Source organism: Antrostomus carolinensis, unplaced genomic scaffold, assembly GCF_000700745.2.
Source record: "Antrostomus carolinensis isolate BGI_N321 unplaced genomic scaffold, ASM70074v2 scaffold8081, whole genome shotgun sequence".
Taxonomy (NCBI): Eukaryota; Metazoa; Chordata; class Aves; order Caprimulgiformes; family Caprimulgidae; genus Antrostomus; species Antrostomus carolinensis.
Genome location: NW_010291908.1, coordinates 2,398 through 23,889, shown reverse-complemented (window position 1 = coordinate 23,889; position 21,492 = coordinate 2,398). Strand labels below are relative to the sequence as shown.

The 21,492-nt window shown below is 40.1% G+C and overlaps 1 protein-coding gene across 1 annotated transcript in view; it reads left to right on the top strand.

Annotated features, from left to right (window-relative positions):
- LOC104531770 (cytoplasmic dynein 1 heavy chain 1-like) overlaps window positions 1–16,293 on the top strand; it is a gene marked incomplete at its 5' end in the record, with an annotated part of 20,486 nt that extends 4,193 nt beyond the window's left edge. Inside the window, 26 exons of the mRNA XM_010176763.1 lie at window positions 804–921; window positions 2,468–2,683; window positions 3,232–3,444; window positions 3,635–3,762; window positions 4,169–4,322; window positions 5,111–5,257; window positions 5,341–5,491; window positions 5,701–5,954; window positions 6,126–6,260; window positions 6,356–6,450; window positions 6,543–6,717; window positions 8,112–8,187; window positions 9,124–9,284; window positions 9,559–9,670; window positions 9,752–9,812; window positions 10,208–10,331; window positions 10,609–10,722; window positions 10,994–11,164; window positions 11,376–11,593; window positions 11,816–11,919; window positions 12,291–12,502; window positions 13,365–13,518; window positions 14,275–14,417; window positions 14,812–14,980; window positions 15,335–15,462; window positions 15,916–16,293. Coding sequence (XP_010175065.1) covers window positions 804–921; window positions 2,468–2,683; window positions 3,232–3,444; window positions 3,635–3,762; window positions 4,169–4,322; window positions 5,111–5,257; window positions 5,341–5,491; window positions 5,701–5,954; window positions 6,126–6,260; window positions 6,356–6,450; window positions 6,543–6,717; window positions 8,112–8,187; window positions 9,124–9,284; window positions 9,559–9,670; window positions 9,752–9,812; window positions 10,208–10,331; window positions 10,609–10,722; window positions 10,994–11,164; window positions 11,376–11,593; window positions 11,816–11,919; window positions 12,291–12,502; window positions 13,365–13,518; window positions 14,275–14,417; window positions 14,812–14,980; window positions 15,335–15,462; window positions 15,916–16,044 — 3,862 coding nt within the window. The remainder of the gene's footprint in view (window positions 1–803; window positions 922–2,467; window positions 2,684–3,231; window positions 3,445–3,634; window positions 3,763–4,168; window positions 4,323–5,110; window positions 5,258–5,340; window positions 5,492–5,700; window positions 5,955–6,125; window positions 6,261–6,355; window positions 6,451–6,542; window positions 6,718–8,111; window positions 8,188–9,123; window positions 9,285–9,558; window positions 9,671–9,751; window positions 9,813–10,207; window positions 10,332–10,608; window positions 10,723–10,993; window positions 11,165–11,375; window positions 11,594–11,815; window positions 11,920–12,290; window positions 12,503–13,364; window positions 13,519–14,274; window positions 14,418–14,811; window positions 14,981–15,334; window positions 15,463–15,915) is intronic.
- Window positions 16,294–21,492: the final 5,199 nt, after the last annotated feature.

Here is a 21,492-nt window from a genome sequence, read left to right as displayed (position 1 = left end):
CGAGAACCCAAGAGAGAACCCGTGTGAATCCACCCCCCTTTCTGGTCAGCCCCAGATAATACACTAAACATGACGTGATGTGATATGGAATATTTCACTGGCACATCCAAATGCCAGTTTGGGGTTTGCTATTCACTGCGCTTCTGCCTCCCAGTCCTAATGCAGCTGTGAACAGCCAAACACGGTGACCTTGAGCTCCAGCAGCAGCTAATAACATTAGTACTTTATCAGTGATGTCCTCATAGCAAGTCTGAACTGAAACCAAAACACAGCTCTTCTAACTACTGAGAAGAAAATTAACTCTATCCTAGCAAAACCAGGACATCAAGGATGTATCATGCAAACTGGGACAAAACAGCTGCTGTTGAGTAACTTCAAGGCATAGTTGTAAAGCAGTGTGTTGCTGTCCAAAGCCACCGTATTAGTTGAAAGTAGTTATGCAGCAATAACAGACCAGATGGCTGAGGGCTTTATGCAGGCTGACCTTCTTGCTGGCTCTGAATCTAAGCAAGAGATCAGACTGGAGATCTGAATTCCTTCCCAACCCCCAATTTTTCTGAGCAGAGTTAAGCAAATTGTGCATGACTAATTCTAAAATATTGCTAAATGCCTTTTATCACCCATAAGCTGTAATTTCTGAAACAACATCTTCAACTAATTAAAACATCTCGGATACCAGTTAGCAGAACTGCTAGGAAATGTTCATGTTGACTGTGGAAAGTGGGCCAGATAAAGAGATACTGAACACCTGTGTGCTGACATACAGTGTACTCACGCTATCTCTAAAAATCTTTCCCTTGCAGTGATGCCATCCGGGAGAAGATGAAGAAAAACTACCTGTCAAATCCAAGTTACAACTATGAAATTGTAAACAGAGCGTCATTGGCCTGCGGGCCTATGGTGAAATGGGCAATTGCACAGGTAAAGTCAGTACTGTGGGAAAGCAAATGCAAGGTGAAGAGAGAGAACCAGAAGAAAACAGTGTCTGAAGGCTTTGGATTTGGCTTTGTTCAGCTAAATGTTGCAAGCTGTTTTCAAAGAAATCAATAGAAGGTTCAGATGAATGCTTTTGGGCCCTATAGTGCTATGCCAGAGAACTGGTGGCCGGTTGTGAAACAGCTTTTGCACCAAGAAACTTTAGGTAAACAATAGCTGATCCTTTCTGTAAGTAATGTAATTGTGCAGGACAATACAGTCCTCAGCTGTAAAATGCAATGCAATCCTTTTAATGAAACTTATGGAGTCTCTGTCTTGCTTCAGAGTGTGGCACACTCATGGGCAGCTCTGTTACGGTCTTTTAGGTGGACTTTTAAATACTTGACTAGTTTCCTAAAGGAATAGGCTTTTGGGAAGATGCCCCTAGACTGAGATATCCAAGGATGGTTTCACTTGCTTGCTGGTGTTCAATACACCAGCATGTTTGGCTTGTTAAAACTGTGCCTGCTGTGAATGGCATGATGTGTAGAGACTCCGTTTAGCTCAAATCTTGCCAGTAGGTCCTGTCCTAATTGTTGTGGCTTGGCTATACTAAATTCTTTACTAAGAAAGGCAGATTAGCTCAGTACTGGCATGCACACCTGTCATGGTTTTAACCTGGCTGGCAGCCAAACACCACACAGCTGCTTGCTCACCCTCTCTTGCCCCAGAGAGTGAGGAAATAAAATTAGAGGGGTAAAGGTAAGGAGATTCATGGGTTGAGAAAAGAAAAATTTAATAGTTAAAATAAAATAGTTATAAAAACAATAGAATATACAAATGAATGGTGCACAGTGCAGTTGCTCACCACCCACTGACCAGTGCCCAGCCAGACCCCAGAGGAGAGAAAATCCCGAAACTGCAGTGCTGGAAGAGAGAGCGAGCTTCCCAGCCAACTGTCATCTATATACTGAGCACGATGTTGCATGATACAGAGTATCCTGTTGGCTGACTTGGATCTGTTGCTCTGGTGGTGCTCCCTCCCAGCTTCTTGTGCACCTGCACACTAGCAAAGCTTGGGAAGTTGAAAAGTCCTTGATTTCTTAACAACTAAAAATCGGTGTATTATCAACATTCTTCTCATACCAAATCACATACTAAATGCCAAACACAACACTATTCTAGTTATTAAGAAGAGAATTAACTCTGTCCCAGCTGAAACCAGGACAACACTCAGTTAAGTATTTATGGAAAACAGTGCTGTACACTACACAATGCAGTCTTGGCCTTTCAGGTGACTTCTTGTAAGTTTACAGAGCAGTAAAAGGATCTTGCAAAAGGCAATTACTTTGTTGTTTGGGCTTGGTTTAAACTGGAGCCCTAAGAATTGATAAGGAATCTTAAGTTTCTGTTAAGTAGCTATAAATTTTTATAGAGGCTGCAAGTACCTAAGCTTGAAAAGATGCAATTGATATTATACACCTGAATGCTGTGGTGGTTCTTACCATGTGTCATTTTGGAAAGTACAAAAGGGCCTGTTTACTGTTTACAGCTGAACTATGCTGATATGTTGAAAAGAGTGGAACCTCTACGCAATGAACTGCAGAAGCTGGAGGATGATGCCAAAGACAACCAGCAGAAAGCTAATGAAGTAGAGCAGATGATTCGTGATCTTGAAGCCAGTATTGCCCGTTACAAAGAAGAATATGCAGTACTTATTTCAGAGGCTCAAGCTATTAAGGCAGACTTGGCTGCTGTAGAAGCAAAAGTAAGACTTTTATGTATTGGTAATTTTCCATTCTTTAATCTTTGACAGTAGCAAATGGAACCATTCTTCAGAGGTGTGAGCAGACTTGGTTATTTTCCCTGTGAAGTGCATCTGAGCTGTCCGTTTCATCCCTGAATCTCACAAGCTACTTAAGCTACTGAAACTTGACAAGAGTTAGAAGTATCAAGTCATGTTGCCAGTTGATTAATGAGACAGTTAACATAAGGCTTAAAATAAGTGGGACGCCTTTGGAAACAGGTGTGGATGTAGTGTAATTGTAATGTCTTAACTGGACTTTACTGGGGGGAGAATTTCTCAATGTACTGGATCTAATTACTAGCATGTCAGTACTTACACTTTTAAATTCTTCCAAATAACAATTGAATACCAACATAATAGATTAATGCTGAAGTGAAGAAACACAAATTTAATTTCATTCTGAGCTTTTAAATTTAACTTGGGCCTTGAGTCAATGTAAGTGTCCCCAGAGACGTTTAATACTGTAACAATTCACCTTCTGAAGAGACTACTTCACCACTTGTTTCTAGGTAAACCGTAGCACAGCTCTTCTGAAGAGTCTTTCTGCCGAACGTGAAAGGTGGGAGAAGACAAGTGAAACTTTCAAGAACCAGATGTCCACTATTGCAGGAGACTGCTTACTTTCAGGAGCTTTTATTGCCTATGCTGGCTACTTTGATCAGCAGATGCGTCAGAATCTGTTCACTACGTGGTCTCACCATTTGCAGCAAGCAAATATCCAGGTAACGATATGGTCGTGATAAGTTAACTATAAATCAATTTACTGTGACAGTTAAAGAAGTTTTAAGATTGCTAAGTAAAGATTGGAGCTATTGGAAAATAGTATCTCGCAGAACTGCATTTCCTCAAAACATCTTCACCAGCTAGTGGGAGAGTCTCTGGTCAGGTACTGACTGTATGTACTTCTTGCAGTTCCGCACGGACATTGCGAGGACAGAATACCTCTCCAACGCAGATGAGCGGCTTCGCTGGCAAGCAAGTTCTCTGCCTGCAGACGACCTGTGCACTGAGAATGCCATCATGCTCAAGCGCTTTAATAGGTATTTCATTCTAAGATGTAGAATTCTAAAGCAGCATTCTCACAGCAGGCAGGGTTTTGCACCTATCAAAGAATCGCAGTAGCTCTTTCAAAGCACACATCAGTGTTGTACTGATGTTTGTGAACCATGTGTAAACATAAAAAATCTCATTCATCCTTGCTTGCCTTTTTTGTTATGCTTAGCTGTTAAAATAAGTTGGCTTGAACTGAAGCTATTTTGGTGTCCAAATACAGACTTACCTTTCAAAACTGAACTGAAATAAGTCATTGAACCTGTCCGACTTATTCCTTCAATATTTAGGGGCTTTTAGAGTTGAGACTGATAATGCAACCTAAGTTCATAAAAATACTTAGAGTCTGTCTGCAGTCAAAACCCAAATAATGAAAGTGTTTTATTACTAACTTAGGTATCCATTGATCATCGATCCCTCTGGGCAAGCTACAGAATTTATCATGAATGAATATAAAGACCGTAAGATCACTCGTACTAGTTTCTTAGATGACGCTTTCAGGAAGAACTTGGAAAGTGCCTTGAGATTTGGTAACCCACTTCTGGTACAGGTTAGTTGCATGATCATGTAGAAACTATTTAAAATTCTGGAATTCTGCCCTGTGTACTAGAAAAGTTTGCAATTGTTCTCTAAGTAAGATGCAAAACTTTTATTTTCAAACTGTAATTTAATGAGTAAACTAGTACTGAGAGATATGTGAGGTGTTAGTCCTGAGAAAAATGTGATTAGTGAGATACGTGGTCAAAAGAAGGTATTTCCTTTTTCCACCATTTTGGAATCAGATGCTTTTATTTTCAAATGATCTTTCTTCCACTCTATAAAATGACTTGCAACCTGTATATTCTTTTGTTCCCATATGTTATCTCTAGGCATAGGTAAATAGCACCTAATATGGCTAGTTATCTAGAATTAAATCTATTCTGAGTAGCAGGAAGAAGTTTCAGTAATACAGAGAAACAGGCAACTGTAGGAATAGTTGACTTTCACTTGAGATGGATATATTTTTTGTGTCTTAGTTCTAAAGCATAAGTCCTATCCTAAGTGGCACAACCAACAGTTACTGTTCTCACCTGTGAGCTAATCCTTTGTTTTCCCATTTCCATACTAACACATTAACAATGCTCCCCTACTTAGATTTTGTATGGTAATAACCTACAGAACCCTGTGCTTGTGTAGCTCAACTACAAATCTGAAGGGGAAACACCTTCTGCATTTGAGCTGTATTCAAAACCAACTGCAAATTGATTGCTACCAGAGCTTTAAGCCCCAGTTGGATCAAGATTTCTAGCTTGAGAAACTTGGAAAAAACTGAATCTCTTAAGACATCTCTGCTTCTAGGATGTGGAGAGCTATGATCCAGTTCTGAATCCCGTTCTGAATCGTGAAGTCCGGAGAACTGGAGGCAGAGTTCTGATTACTCTGGGAGACCAAGATATTGATTTGTCACCATCCTTCGTTATCTTCCTCTCCACCAGAGATCCAACAGTAAGTAAAACAAAAGTCTGTCTTGTTTCTAGAAATGGTATGTCAGAGAGATGAGACAAGTTTTTCATGTTTTCTGTGGACAGGTTGAATTCCCACCGGACCTCTGCTCTCGTGTTACATTTGTGAACTTTACGGTAACTCGCAGCAGCTTACAGAGCCAGTGTCTGAATGAAGTCCTGAAAGCGGAAAGGCCCGATGTTGATGAAAAACGCTCTGACCTCCTCAAGCTTCAGGGTATGCTTACCAAAATTCAAGTAACTTGCTCCTGTTCTAAAAGAATATGGTGGGTTTACTGTAGCTGTAGAAGTACACAGTGAAATATCTTTATAAGCTGATACTCTTGCTTTTTGAGAACATCCAATGGCAAAGTATTCACAATTTGTATAATTCTTAAAAACGAACACATCTATACAATATGTAACTTAATTTGTCTTCTAATTAAGGTGAATTTCAGCTGCGCTTGCGTCAGTTAGAAAAATCCCTACTACAAGCGCTTAATGAAGTGAAGGGACGTATCCTGGATGATGACACCATCATTACTACTCTTGAGAACCTGAAGAAGGAAGCAGCAGAGGTTACCAGGAAAGTAGAAGAGACTGATATTGTCATGCAAGAAGTGGAGACTGTTTCTCAGCAGTACTTGCCTCTTTCTACAGCGTGCAGCAGTATCTACTTTACCATGGAGTCACTGAAACAGGTAGGATGCGTTCTTCTTCCTACAAAAAGCTTCATGTATTTACTGTTCAAAGCTAAATAAGCACTGCCTAATTCCAGCCCTGGCTGCTGCATTGCAGTTTGGTAGCATAAGCCATTGACTATCAAACAGCAGAACTCTAGAGAGAAAAGAACAAACTCTTTTGTCTTTCAGATACACTTCCTGTACCAATACTCTCTCCAGTTTTTCTTGGACATTTATCACAATGTCTTGTATGAGAACCCAAATCTGAAGGGAATTACAGACCATACTCAGCGTCTCTCGATCATCACAAAGGATCTCTTTCAGGTTTGATTTTTTAATTAGGAAATGTAATTCTTTAATAATTTTTGAAGGGTCATAGTTCAAGGCTTCTTACGCTAACTTCACTGTTTTGTTGGTAGGTGGCTTTCAATAGAGTGGCACGTGGCATGCTGCATCAAGATCATATTACATTTGCTATGTTGCTGGCTCGGATTAAACTGAAAGGCACTATTGGGTAAATACATGTTTTCTTGCTTCACTTTAGTTGAAAAAAGGAGGGATGTCTTGAAGGCACCTGGCTAAAGTCTTCTTTTCCCTTAACATTAGGGAGCCTACATATGATGCAGAATTCCAGCATTTCTTGAGAGGAAAAGAGATTGTACTAAACACTGCATCTCTCCCAAAAATCAATGGTTTGACTGTAGAGCAAACAGAAGCAATGATGAGGTTGAGCTGCCTTCCTGCATTTAAGGATCTTGTTTCAAAAGTTCAAGCTGATGAGGTAAGTGTTGGCTACAGTTTATTTCTGCACTGAACTACCTGGTAAAGCTTTTTGGGTGTCTGCTTTAAGAGCTTCATGCTACAAATAAGCTCTCGTAAGTATGAGAAGGGAAGCCTTACAGATTAACTAGTTGTAGTGAATGTTCTTACTTCATTTGTAATCAAGCCACAAACTTGAGTTGTAAATACCAGCATTGTTCATCATTCAGCCTTGGAAGCAGCTTAACTATTCATCTAACTTTGTGGTGAGCTTTTGTTCCTGTGGTAGCAGAAAGTGTGATACTGTGTGTCTTTTACTGTATTGCTATTGTGTGATAATTATGCAGTAGAGGGGAGCAGCCCTAGCCATACATAACATCATTATGGTGGGCTCTTGGACATTACTGTTTGGAATAAATCTGGATGGTGCTCCGCTGCTGAACGCTTTGCTCCTTCTCATGATTTAGGTGTTCTAAGAACACATCTGTGTCTTGGCTGTGAAACCATATGTTCCAAAATATGTTGGTATCCTGCCTAGTTTTTATATTAAAAACTGAATTCTCTTTGCTATGTCTGACTTTCCTCAAACTCTTCAGCCTGGAGTAAAATAACATATAGCTTGGGCTGGGACTTGGTTGAGATCTGTAGAATCAGGGGTGCTGGAGACAATGCGGAATTAGGGGATAACAGTTAAGTGATTGGTCACATCTAAAGAGAACATAATAGACAAAGCATAATTTGAGTTTTACGTGTGGATTTTTGTTTAAAAAAGCCAACAGAACTTGGATAAATTAATTGAAGAAAAATGAGTCGAGAACTTACTAAATGTGCAGGTTAAATTACAGTCTTGCTCAGGGAAGCATTCAAACCATTTATATATGAAACACTCAAACCATTTATATCTAGAAGCCTTGGAAAAGACCAAACGGTGGTGAATGTTGGACAATATTTGGGGCTAAGTTTAATGTTTGACTTAATTTCATTAATATAATAGTGCTTCATAATAGTACTTCTGTTTAACTGTGTTAGCCCTGTCTTATTTCTCAAGACTTATTCGTAGATGGAAGCTCAAATACTTCATCTGGTACCCAATCTAAGTTTTTATTCTAAAGACAGATGATAAGATAAGAGCATTAATCTTATGAACTTGTGCATTTCATTATTTAAATGTTTAGCTACTTACTAGACTTCTTCAAGATCTGTTTGCAAATCCAAAGCTAATAGAGCTTGGACTGTATCAAGTTCAACCCTACCCTAGCAATCTTTGTTTCCTACTGAAAGTTGGTATGTAGCTGAACAATTCTGCAGTACCTTAAATTCTAGATTTTAAGGCTGAGATTGAACATCTCTGTTGCACCTTGCAGCAGATTTTTGATGCCATGAAACTCCATTTCAAGTTTTTTTCTTTCAATATAGCAATTCTGTATCTGGCTGGATAGCAGTTCACCAGAGCAGACTGTACCATACCTTTGGACTGAAGAAAAGCCAGCAAGTAAGTTAAGTTGCACTACTGTCCACACTAATCCTACTGAACTGACTTTCATTCACTGAGGATGAAACGTACTTCCACAGTCTCCTTAGATTGCATAATAATTTGGATTAACTTTAGTCATTGCAGATCCTTAGGCAGCTCAATACTCTAAAAAGCTCCAAGACACAGATTTTCTGAAGACAGGGCTGGTCTAGTAGAATATTTCCTTCTGCAGTTGTATCTAAGTATGAAGTCTTAATTCTTGCTGCATTAGTTGTTAGTGCTAATTTGTTAAAAGAATTAGAACTTAAGGATAACTGTTGCCCTTTAGCTCCTCCCCTCTCTGCAAGGTAGTGTTAGGAAGTGTTGGCTGTCTGTGATCGCTCATTCCTGTAGGTGGCTTTCTAAATTAAGGATTCTAAGCTTGTATTAACTAGCTACCATAAAACTGCTTGACCATTAATTGAAGCAACTCTAGGTTATCTATCCTGTCCATGCTAGACAAGTATATACTACTTCAGAATCTAGCAGAACAGCAGATTATTGAATGAGTGATAAGATGTGAAGAGATCTTTTGTCCCTGGAAGTTAAAATCACTTCATGACAATGCTTCTAGACTGTAGATTTTGTAAACCAGTAGCATTTAAGTAGAATCCAAAAGCATCTTGTCAAGGTAGGCTTTTAAAGGGCTCACAACATGAGCAATTGAGCAGATAATTCAAATGTTGCAGAAGACAAACCAACTGAAGACGGTAAGTTTCTTTTGACTGTCAGAGTGCAGACAGAATCTAAGCATTCCATTAATATGTTGCAGCAGATCTTTCAATGGGCTAATTAACTCTCTAAATAACTGTTTTTCGGAACAAGATGGGAAAAATTGAATGGTGAACTGAGAAGAGGAAGGTGTTGAGGATGGTTTTCTTCCCTGTCCATCTAATCCTGTTTCCCCTTTTTCAGGTCCTATTGGACAGGCCATTCATCGCTTGCTTCTGATCCAGGCCTTCCGTCCAGATCGTTTGTTGGCGATGGCACATACCTTTGTTTCAACAAATCTTGGAGAGTCTTTCATGTCCATTATGGAGCAGCCTTTAGATCTGACACACATTGTAGATACAGAGGTAACTTGCTTGTTTTTGACAAGCTAAAATCCTGAGGTGATGCTCAATGCCACCCTGATAAGTTCCATAGTGAGTAAAGCTATCCACTGGAAGATGTCTTCCGCTTTCCCTTCTCCCCAGGGTTTGAAGAATGGATTCTTTTCCTATTTGTTAATGTAAAACTAAGCCTAGCATAATGTCTTTAGCTGGCCAGAGGGAAGAAAAACCAAGCTCAGTGCATTCCTGTATTCATGTAGTGACTGATTTGTATCCTTTTAAACTTCTCGGACAATAGGTGAAACCTAATACCCCTGTGCTGATGTGTTCAGTGCCTGGTTATGATGCCAGTGGTCATGTTGAAGACCTTGCAGCTGAACAGAATACACAGATTACTTCTATTGCTATTGGTAAGAACATACTGTATTTCATCATCTAAGCATAAATGAAATTGTTAGCAGCAAGAGCTTTAGCAACCTTCTGTCTTTTAGGTTCTGCTGAAGGGTTTAACCAAGCAGATAAAGCAATAAACACAGCAGTGAAGTCTGGAAGGTAAGTTCTATCTCCTTTTTAGGTAGAATACTGCCTAGCAGAATTGTAAATGAGGTGGGAGGGGAAGGTAAATAATCTATTGGCTAAATTGGTAAAACTAATTAAAAAAAAATTAGGGACGATCTTCTGAACTGAAATTTGTAATAACTTAAGCACAGCTCTTCACAACTTAAATTTGATTTAAATTTTTTCAAGAGAAGTAGGTTGTATCTGCAAAACAGAAAAGTTAGCCCATTTACAGTAGCCAGTAACTGATTCTATGTAGAGCACAGGTTTCAAAGAGGGAGGAAAATCTGTGGCATTAACACCATATTCTGTTACTCTCTGTGGTGATTGTAGCCAGGACCCATAAGCTCTACACTAAAAAGCACTTGTTCTTTTTCAAAACTTCACAGATGGGTAATGCTGAAGAACGTTCACCTGGCTCCTGGCTGGCTCATGCAACTAGAAAAGAAGCTGCATTCCCTACAACCCCATGCTTGCTTCAGACTCTTCCTTACCATGGAGATTAATCCAAAGGTAACATTGATCTGAAATTTGGTGCTCTAGTAGAATAACTAACTTGCAGAGCCAACAGTGCTACCCAGGGAAGGTTTTCTCATTACTGCCTTTCTGCATTAAAGAAGGAGGGGAATTCCTTTTGCTGCTTCCTCTACCCTCCCAAAGAAAGGCAGGACTTCACTGTGTGAGCTCACAGTGAGGTTTTGAATCTAATGCAAACTGTGCTGTTAGAGGGATTTAATTTAGTGAAGGCTAAAGGAGTTGGATTTGAGTTTGTTAATCTTCTCCCTTCCAGGTGCCAGTGAATTTGTTACGTGCTGGCCGAATCTTTGTGTTTGAACCTCCTCCTGGTGTAAAGGCAAACATGCTGAGGACTTTCAGTAGCATTCCAGTTTCTAGAATGTGCAAGGTAAGGCTGAGGCTTGTGTGGGTGAAAGGAGATGTCAGAATGTGTTTGTTAAAGTCTTGCCTTAGAAAAAGATGATAAAACTTCAGCTTCTAAGATGTACAGAGAATGTTTTGTTCTCACAGAAGTAAAGTAGTAATTGCTCCTTCTGTTAGTCAAATTTATTCAGTTTTGGTTGCAATCTGGCATTAAATCTGATCTTTTCTAGCCTTTTAGCAAGCTTTGATTATCAGTTGACTTGCATAAGTGTATTTTTTTTGTCTTCACTTCCTAGTCTCCAAATGAGCGTGCTCGTTTATATTTCCTCCTTGCCTGGTTCCACGCTATTATCCAAGAGCGTTTGCGCTATGCTCCGTTGGGTTGGTCCAAGAAGTATGAATTTGGAGAATCTGATCTGAGATCTGCTTGTGACACAGTAGATACATGGCTGGATGATACAGCAAAGGCAAGTATTTTCCTGTACTTAGTTACAGGTAATACTTAGATTAATTAAGATCTTCAGTGAGACAGTCTGTTCTGGAAACATTTAGTAAGTTAGATGACTTAAGCTAAAACAACCTGGTGACGATTTATCTTAGTTCTTGAATTTGATTCCTCTATCAGAGGAGAGGTGAAAAGGATTGTTTCCTGCTAATTACATTGCATTTCATTTATAGGGCCGCCAAAACATTTCACCTGATAAAATCCCCTGGTCTGCGTTAAAGACACTGATGGCACAGTCTATCTATGGAGGCCGCATCGATAATGAATTTGATCAGCGTTTGTTAAACACTTTCTTGGAACGTCTGTTCACTACTTTAAGTTTTGATAGTGAATTCAAACTGGCTTGCAGAGTTGATGGACACAAAGATATTCAGATGCCAGATGGAATCAGGTATCATTTTTTCCTTATCCTAATCTCTATGTACAACTTCTCTTTTTTAAAATTAAAAAAAAAACACAAACAAACAAACAAACCCCCCACACCCAAAAAAAACCCTAACCTGTATCTCTGTGCTGGCATTTAGCTGTGTAAACATTTGTCTCAGGCAAAGAATTACCTTGTCATTCTAATAGTGGAAGCCTTCTAATGGATATTAAAACTCTTGACTTGCAGGCGTGAAGAATTTGTCCAGTGGGTTGAGATGCTGCCAGATACACAAACGCCATCATGGCTGGGCCTGCCAAATAATGCAGAGAAAGTTCTTCTCACCACACAAGGTAAAATTGGAACTGTACTGATGTGTTGCATAGATTATCAGGCCACGATTTTAACTAAAAAGCAGAAGAGAAATATAAATCCTGATGAAGAGTTGATAGCTTTCCCTTCCTCCCTCAATGTAGTTGGTTTAACTTCTGCAAAGTAAAACACTGGAGCATCCAGAAACTGACCAGAAGCTTGGGAATTAGACATTCAGCCTTCCAGATATCAAGCTCCCATCTTGATTCTGGAAAGCTTTTTTGTGAACTCTGGAGCCACCTACAGTTCTATATCTTAGGTCTAGACTAGGGAAAAAAAAAAGCCTTACTTCTTGCATGTTTTCATCTTGATGCCACTGCTTGACTGACTAAGAGCGTATCTTCTGTTTTAGGCATAGATATGATCAGTAAAATGCTGAAAATGCAGATGCTAGAGGATGAGGATGATCTGGCTTATGCAGAAACTGAGAAGAAGACAAGAACGGATTCTACATCAGATGGTCGCCCAGCCTGGATGAGAACACTGCATACCACAGCCTCTAACTGGCTTCACCTTATCCCACAAACTCTAAACCATCTGAAGCGAACTGTGGAAAATATTAAAGTAAGAACTAGGTTTTGTCTAACGTGGGCATAGGAAGTGCACAAGTTCTGGTACGTTGGAACAAGTGCGTTGTGATTTGCAAGTACTGATTAAACTGTTGAGAGGCCACTGGAACCTGTATTGATGCTGATTCTGACTGCCATGGTTATGTAATGCCCTGCTAGGTTTCTTTGCTCTTAAAAGTTGGTTTATGTATTCTGGGGATTATTTGAAGAAATACAATGGCAGACTGTCTATCCAGTGTACCACTTCTGAAGCTTCTCTGTGATCAGGTAGCAAGAAACATGTGTTTCCTGTTGTACTCGTAGCACACTGACTGCTGCCTAAGGGTATTGCCTTTACAGCCAGTGCACATTACTGCTAAAATTTAGTGATGGTCAGTGAGGGGAGACAGTGCAGCAGTTTCTGCTAACTGGGAACAGACATAGCGAGGGCTGGAGAAAACTTTTGAGACCTGGACAGTAGTACCCTAAGCTCTAAGTCAGGAATAAGCTCCCCAGTTGAATATGCCCACGATTGCCTAACTGCTTCTAAAGACTTACTCTGGCATAGTAGGTGAGACCCTTTTGTTGCTTATTAAAAGAAATCCAGTTAATTGGAAGGAGCTGCAGCAGGCAGTCTGCATTAATTGTTCAACTGAGACTTCTATTTTCTTGCTTCTTCAAGGGGAGGAGATTGTTGGGTGTAAAACAGCCTCTGCAGTCACTTTCTGCACCATAGACAGCATCTTCATGTTTAATGCTTGTAGTCACAGTGTCACTGGTCAGTCCATCCAGGATTTGGGGGTTGCTTTTTATAGCAGTTTTCCAGCAACAATCTTGAACTTTGATCTGCAACTTGCTTTCAATGTTTTGACAATCAGGATCCTTTGTTCCGATTCTTTGAGAGGGAGGTGAAAATGGGAGCTAAGCTGCTTCAGGATGTTCGTCAGGACCTCGCAGATGTGGTTCAAGTGTGTGAAGGAAAAAAGAAACAAACCAACTATTTGCGTACACTTATAAATGAACTGGTGAAAGGTACGGTAATTCAAATAATCATCTCCCAGTGCTCTCTTTGCTTCTTGCACTCTGTAAGTTAGAGGCCATATGTTCAGCAGCTTAAAAAGAAATGGCAGGGAAATTGAGATTGACTTTACTGTTTGACACAAGCAGTACTTTTGAGTTGAGCATAAAGTTCCACTTGGTTTCATTTGGGATTTCAGGTCGAGGTAGCTAATATTGGGCTTTTTTATACAGTTTATATCAGCAGCTTAATTTCTAAGCTAAAATCTTACTAAATTATTTCAGCCTCTGAATTGTGATGGAACAAAGATACTTATACCACAAAGTGAGTAATATTGCTCCTATAAAATCTCCTAGAAAATATTTAAGTTCAGGATTGTACATAAACATGTATCCTGCTTCTAGCAATACATGAAGATCTGCTGTCTGCTTTCAGCTAAAGCATTTCCTGAAACACAGATACTTGGCCTCTTCAGTTTTTTCTAAAGAACTCAAATCTTCATGAAAACTTGACTGTCAGTTACTGCTGTATATAGCTGTGTGTAACTGAAGTTGCTGTTGAAGAGTTTCTGTAAATAAATAGTAGACCTGGAGGCCATTTGCTTTGCAATGTTTGAAAGTGCTTTCACTTGCTGAGGAGCCTTTCAAGATGGAGGCTGATACCCTGACCCAAATCTTAAATGGCTATGGGGAGAAAAAAATGAAGTCAAAATAGTGTGTCATTCCAACTTGTATGCAAACAAAACTTAATTCTCATACCATTTTCCGTAGGTATTTTGCCTCGTAGCTGGTCGCATTACACTGTGCCAGCTGGTATGACTGTTATTCAGTGGGTGTCCGACTTCAGTGAGCGCATTAAACAGCTGCAGAATATTTCCCAGGCAGCTGCTTCTGGTGGAGCAAAAGAACTAAAGGTATCTTGTGCTTTCTAGAGGTTATTGATGGAGCTGTGTAACTACTTCATAGAGTCTTCACATCAAGGCTTCTAAATAGTTCCTCAGGCAAAACAATTTCAGTCAGTGTTCTCAGAAAGGTGCTTGTAAATACTGTTGAGTATTTCCTGATCTCAAAACGGTGAGGCGTAGCAGACTGACTGTTCACACACATTAGAGGGAAATCTAGTATTGTGGAATGACAGAAATGTAGCCTTAGAGCAAAAAGCAGTTCAGCAGTTACACAGTGTTCCAGTAGCAGCAGAAAAATGTTAATGTAAATAGATTGCTGAAGTAATATTTATGATAATCATTAATTAATACTGCAGCTGATACCCTTTATAATTTCTTTTTTTTTTTTTTGCCCCTCAAATAGAACATCCACGTGTGCCTTGGTGGTCTGTTTGTACCAGAAGCGTATATTACTGCTACAAGACAATATGTTGCCCAAGCAAACAGTTGGTCCCTTGAAGAACTCTGTCTTGAGGTCAATGTTACAACTACACAGAATGCAGTACTGGATGCTTGCAGCTTTGGAGTCACAGGTAAACTTACCAGAAAGAAAAGAAGGTCCTTGCTCTAAAATATTTCCAGAAGCTTCTGGTATTAAATGAAAAAAAAAATCATATCACTGAAAAAGCTAATACACACTTTTTGAAGTTGTTTAAAGATTAGTTTGAAATTAGTAAGGAAGTACTTACAATGCTAATAAATCTCAAGACTCAGGTCAGTATATATTTAAGCAGTACTGGATAGTGTATCTGTTGCAACCTCTTTATTTTGCAGTATGAAATATTTACCTCTCATTTAGTGGACTTAGCCCATAAATGATACATAGGGAGACAATCTTTGGATGTATGAAAAGCTCTTAGAACTCTAAAGCGTATTTCAATTTACAGGCCTGAAGCTTCAGGGAGCTACATGCAGTAACAACAAGCTGTCACTTTCCAATGCTATTTCAACTGTTCTGCCCATTACACAGCTTCGCTGGATCAAACAGACAAATGCTGATAAAAAAGCAAATGTTGTAAGTATTGATAAAAATAATTTTAAAAAGAACTTTCATTATTAGATATACCTAGCAGTTTTTTTCCTGAAGCTTTATGAATACTTTCATTGGGCACCACAAATCAAATTGTTCTTTTCTCGTATTCCCAGTGTCAGTTAGTACCTAAATTCTGGGCTAGCAGCAAACAGGCCTAGTTTTGACTGTGTCTTTCCTTTGTAGTTAGATAATAAGGAGAAGAGGCATCCAAAAATACTAATGCTGTTCAGGCCAAAACTTGAATTTACACCTGTAAAGAAAGCTGTGCTTCAGGTGAATTTATTAGGCCTGGGTTTGTTTCTCATATTTTGAGTATCTCAGACTAAATGCCCATCTCCTACATACCATATTAAATGACAGAAACTTTCTTATACTATTCTTATACTATTCAGTTACCTTATGTAACTCTTCTTCTATATTAATGTTTTTCCCCAGGTTACTTTACCAGTTTATCTGAACTTCACTCGTGCTGATCTGATTTTCACGGTTGACTTTGAAATAGCTACCAAGGAAGACCCTCGGAGCTTCTATGAACGTGGTGTTGCAGTTCTCTGCACTGAGTGAAAAGATTTCTTTTTACTGGTTAATGCTGTAGTAATTGTCAGTCTTTTCTGTAGTATTCACCTGTGCTTTTGTAACCTGGTTAGGTTAGGTTCTCAGATGGGTTTGTGCTAAGTTGAAAGAAAGAGGTCAGTGCATTGGAAAGCTGATAGGCTTGATGTCTGTGAAGGAAAATTGGATGAGATTTTTAGATGGTTTGGGGTAAATGTGATATTTGATGGATCATGTTATATGAAATAAAATCTATAGCAAGACTTTTGACTCTCTGGAAATATAATTCTTACAGTGATTTTTTTTTTGGTCTGCAAAAAACTGTACCTATGATCTTCTCAGAGAATAACAAGTAATAAGTTGGTATTGAAGCATATTGTTGACCTTCACACAGCTCACTCAGCAACTGGTTCAGCTAACCTCCAGCAGCAAGAACCTTGGACTGTCAGTCTTCAGTGCAGTAAGGGACAAAGCCTGACATTACCTGCTATGACACCTGATGCCATTGCATGAATTATTTGTAATGAACTGGCTGTTGCTTGAAGTAACCTGTGTTTACACAGCTGCTGAGATGCACTCGGAAGCTAGAGGATCCTAAACAAGACTTTCTTGTCCTCTTGACCACAGGGCTTTCTCTTTCTTAAATGCTTTTATGATGAAATAAGCCTCCAGCGTCATGTCTCATTAAGCCCAGGAGGCTAGTATTCAGTGCTTAAACAGGGAGTTACAATATTATTTCAGAGACTCATGTGTGACCAACCGTTACCAAATTAGGGGAGCTGAGAGTTCCTGCTAATTGCTTGGGTTTGCTGTAATGGTTGGGGTTTTTGCTTGCTTTCTCTGATCCTTAATTGGACTAGATCCAACTGATCTAGTTGAAGACGTCCCTGTTCACTGGAGGGGGGCTGGACTAGATGACCTTTAAAGGTCCCTTCCAGCCCAAATCTTTCTACGATTCTAAATTCATTGGGTGAGCATTTCTGCCCTTCTGACCATTCTCTCAGAACAAATGTCCTCTCCAACAGCGGCTAGTATCAAGTGTTCAAAGGTTCATATAGAATAATACAGGTGCATAGTTTTTCAGTCTCAAAACAGAAATCTCAGGAGTGAGCTCCTTCCTTCCAGTGATTTCTCCTATGAAAAAAGTGACTTTCTGAACCTGCATCAACTCTTAATATTTTTGCCTGTGGTAAGTGGTTCTATAGCAACATATTTCACCTTGCCTCACATACTTGTTTCAGCTGATGCCTACTGGTTACTAAAATAATAGAGAATTCTTGCTGCCTACCTTCTCTGTACTGTTTTGTGTAGTTAATCTCTGTAGGTTGAATTAACCTGGCTGGTTTTATTACTTTATAAAGAATGAATCCCAGACCAGTGCACCATTGTAATCTCTGTGTGCTGCTTGCAGTTCTCATATCCAGTTGTGAGGAACAGAGATGGGAACTACGTGCATTGTCCAAGATCAGTTTTAACGATCCTTGTTCTGTTTCAGCTTCTATGAGTTGCTTTCCCTTCTTTCCATCACCAGAATACTAGCAGCTGGAAGTCACACCATCACTCCCTTCTGAGTCATTTCAAGTACATTGTACAGTACGGAAGCAGACCTCCTCCTGCTAGCAGTGTGCTCTGGATACCAGTTGCAGTGTGAAGTTACTAGAGCTTAAAAATGTAAGAGTTTGAGGAATTAGTAACTTGGCTAAACACACACCTTTCTTTCAAGCAACTTACTTTTTGTGCATAGCTCAGCACTGGGGCTGTGGTACCTACCAGCCTCCAGCTACCCTAAAAATCTGCAGTTAAACCAGTGCCACCTCTTAGCAAGTATTAATGATGAAATCAAGAGAGGCTTAAATACACTTGAAGTAGCCAGAGCTTCCTAAACCATTCAGCTCTTTATATGTTAACAACTTCTGCATTAGGCCTGAACTAACAAAAGGTGCATTTTCAGTTCAGAAGTTAATCCCCGGCTGGATTCTCATACAGAATAAGCAGACGTGGAATGTCTGAGTAGATGCTGTCCCATGCGGCTGACCCTTCAAGTTATTTCTTTCCTGATTGTTCCTGCATTATTTTTTCCTAGTGGCTTATTTATTTCATTATGGTGTGTTAAACAACTGGTTTAAGTGAAATCCTCAATCGATGAGTTTAGCGTTGTTGTCTGCAGTTTGCAGGTCCGTAGTTGAGTTTTATTTCACCTCAGACACGGTGGTTGAAGACCATTCAGCAGACAGCCGGGACTTAAAAGAGTACAGCTTCCCTGACATGGGGCTGAAGGGCTCAGCTGCAGCACAATGTTGTACTTTTGAAGCTTTTTACAAGTCTTATTTCGAGGGAGATCTGTGGCCTGGTTGCAGTACACACAAATCTATACCTGCAAGGGGTTTTTTTAATGCAATTAACAGTATTCAGTGCAGTGTTCTTTGCTGCTAGGGCAGGTCAGAGGGCAAGCACAGTAGCTTGTGTCTTAGAGCAATGGCCTCTGAAGCTTATTTATTGTTCTACCCAGTTTGTTTCCAAGCTGATTAAAAACCTGGGGATAAAGATGAAAGAAAAGTTGCTTTGATAAAATATATATGCAGCTGTTAGTGGAAGGGTTCAAGGCTAGAATTTAAGTAGGATTTTGAGTGGCTTTCCACCTTATGAAAGAAACTGCAAATTAAAAAACTGCCAGTCACCCAACTTTATTTCAAGCCATCTTTATACTTTCATAAATAATAGTTCCCCTTCCATCTAAATGGACTATCCAGACTCTAAAGGTGATAAAAGAAATTACCATCCAGGAGAGGGGGAATCACTGATACAGTTTTTGCTGACTAACTGGCCTCCCATTGGTGTGCACCACTTCTGCAGCTCCTCAGTGATTGTTCTCACTAAGGAAGAGAGCTTTCAGCTCGTGTGTTCAACTTCACGTTGTAAATTCTGAACTGGCAGGTGTCCTGAGACTCTATACCTAAAACATCGTTCAAAACAGGTACTAACAGATGTGTTCATAGCACAAGTCCAACTTCTCCCTGTTTAAAGGGGGAAAAAAAAAAAAAGCTAGCTTGTCTTTAGTTGCACTCAGTTCAATTTAATGCAGTTCAGTTTTTTGTAGGTTTTTTTTTTAGTTGATTCCATCTTTTTAGGTAGATCTCAAAGCTTACAGTGCAGCTGCATCTGTAACAGGCTTGAGCTCGTTTGTTCAGAGCTTGTTCAGTTCAGGTACCATCTGCAGAAGAAATCTCCACCGGGTTCATTGCTCAGAACAAACAGTTTGTCCAATTATTTATTCATACCTCAGATTAAGTTGTACGGAATTTCTTTCTTAGTTTTTCACTAGCACCCTCTGGAATGGAAATCCCTTGTTTTCTTTTAATTAGGGGCTGTTTGGCCCTTGTGCCATCACAGTCAGCTGGTGGTATGGGTTGTGGAGCACTGTCACCTGGGCTTGCAAGGAGATCTGCAGAGCCCGAAGGGTTAATGCTCATCAGTAAGGAATGGTCAGGTGTCAGCCACGTGGAGGTAAATGCTTCTGTGGCTCTGGTCAGCTCAGATGATTGCAACAGGCTTCTCAGGAAGTCCTCCTCTTGGCTAGGAAGTTCCAGGGGTGCTTTACAGTCATTTACTGCCTGAATTTCACAGACTTTTGCTTCTGGGCAAAGCCAGTCTAGATACTTAGGGAAGGACTCTTCATCTTCTGAAGTATCAGCATCCTCCAAAGCCATTGCTTTTGGGGCACTGTTCACCCATGGTGCAACTTTTATACTATTTAAAGAATTCAAGCTACAGTCAGAGAGAATGGAGGCATCTTCTGAATCACCATCATAAGGATCTAAAAACTAAAATAAAGTTCTCCTTAAACATGGTGGATGCTTATTCATCCATAAAAAATTACAGGAGTCAGCATATAGTGGGCTTTAAAACCACTTTCAACATAATTCACAGAATTATTATGGAAGTTTTTCTACTTGTCCATACATTCCCACCTATATTTTAATTTTTGGATGCTACACTGAGAACAAGACTGCTGCATAACAGCCAAACCTACTTGCAGTTCCCTGGAGTCCCTTGCTTTCCTGAGTCCTCCAGCAAGCAGGCTAGGCACAACCTATTTAAGAGAAGTTGGCATAGGTTTATAAAGCACCTTCTTTTGAATTATTGATCAAAGTAAAACCAGAGCAGGTAAAAATCCTAGAGAAGAGGAAGACAGATTGTCCTCTTGCTGAAAGATAATTAAAAAGTGTATCTCAGGCTAAGTTTTAAAGGCCTGGTAAAGTTATCCTAACAAAGAGGGACTGAGGAGAGCTCTGGTAAATCTTACTGCACTTAAAACATGGCTATAAAGAGAACAGTGAGTACCTGGACACCTTACCACCAGAAAAGTAAACCAAATCTGCATTTATGTAATAGTAGACAAGATATAACTTAGAGAGCTTCCCTCCCACTCGGGCCCCTTTTTGTTCTTTTGCGGAGGGATGATCTCAAATTCTCCCTCATTAGTCAGATTACAAATTTGCTGTCCCTTGGAGAGTTCTGTAACTAACACAATCAAACCGAGTCCTTTCAGTCAGTCTCACTATCGCTGCTGTAACACTGAGGTTTCAGGCTTCTTTTCCCCATGTGGTTAAACACGGACTTGTCCAGACCTGGATAAAGAACTTCACTAATTTACGCTTGAGAAGCACATCATTCTGAAATAGTGCTTATGGGCTGGGATTATTAAAAGAACAAAAAAAAGCAGCCATGTAGGGAGAGTCCCTTTTAAAAGCAACCACAGGTACAAAGCAGTCACACAAAGGGAAAAAAAGGTTTACTGCAAGAAAAGTTCTCCTTCCGAAGGCTCCACCACAGCCGCTCAATGAAGCTGCCAGTCATTGCTGTGCTTGCTTACTGCAGGGAAGGAGACTCTGAGCACAGCTGGTGCAGGCAGGGCTTGGCAAATCCAGACTCCTCCCAACAGGAACTTGAGGGCTTTAGTGGAGGAGCTTAAATCCAAACCCATTTGCAATGGTGTGTCCTTGTGCCAGTTCAAGGGCACAGCACAGACACACGCACACACAAGCCAGTGGGTAATGCTGGACAACGAAGAAAAGCAGTTTCTGCTTCTCCAACGAGCCCAGGAATCCCCTAGTCCTGGCCTGGCACCTGCCTCAGCACCTCTGGTGAAAGCAACCAGCTCCTTGTCCAAGCTGGAAGCTTTGCAAGCCCCTCTTCCACCCAGCCCAGCTATCACAGTCCAGCCAGGCAGCTTGACTTCCAGCCTTGTTTCTCCCAGAAGGAGACCCATGGACAACTCCAGTTTCCCCCTGTGCTTTCTGGAAGGTAAAGTGGTGGCAGGTTCCTGGTAGACAACTTCTCTAAGCCATAGAGCACAGCTATTTGCATGGATTAACAGCATAAATCCTGAAGACTTTTACCCAGAAATTAAGTATTTCATTCTTTTTTAGGTCTTTTTTCATCAACATTAAACACACTCCT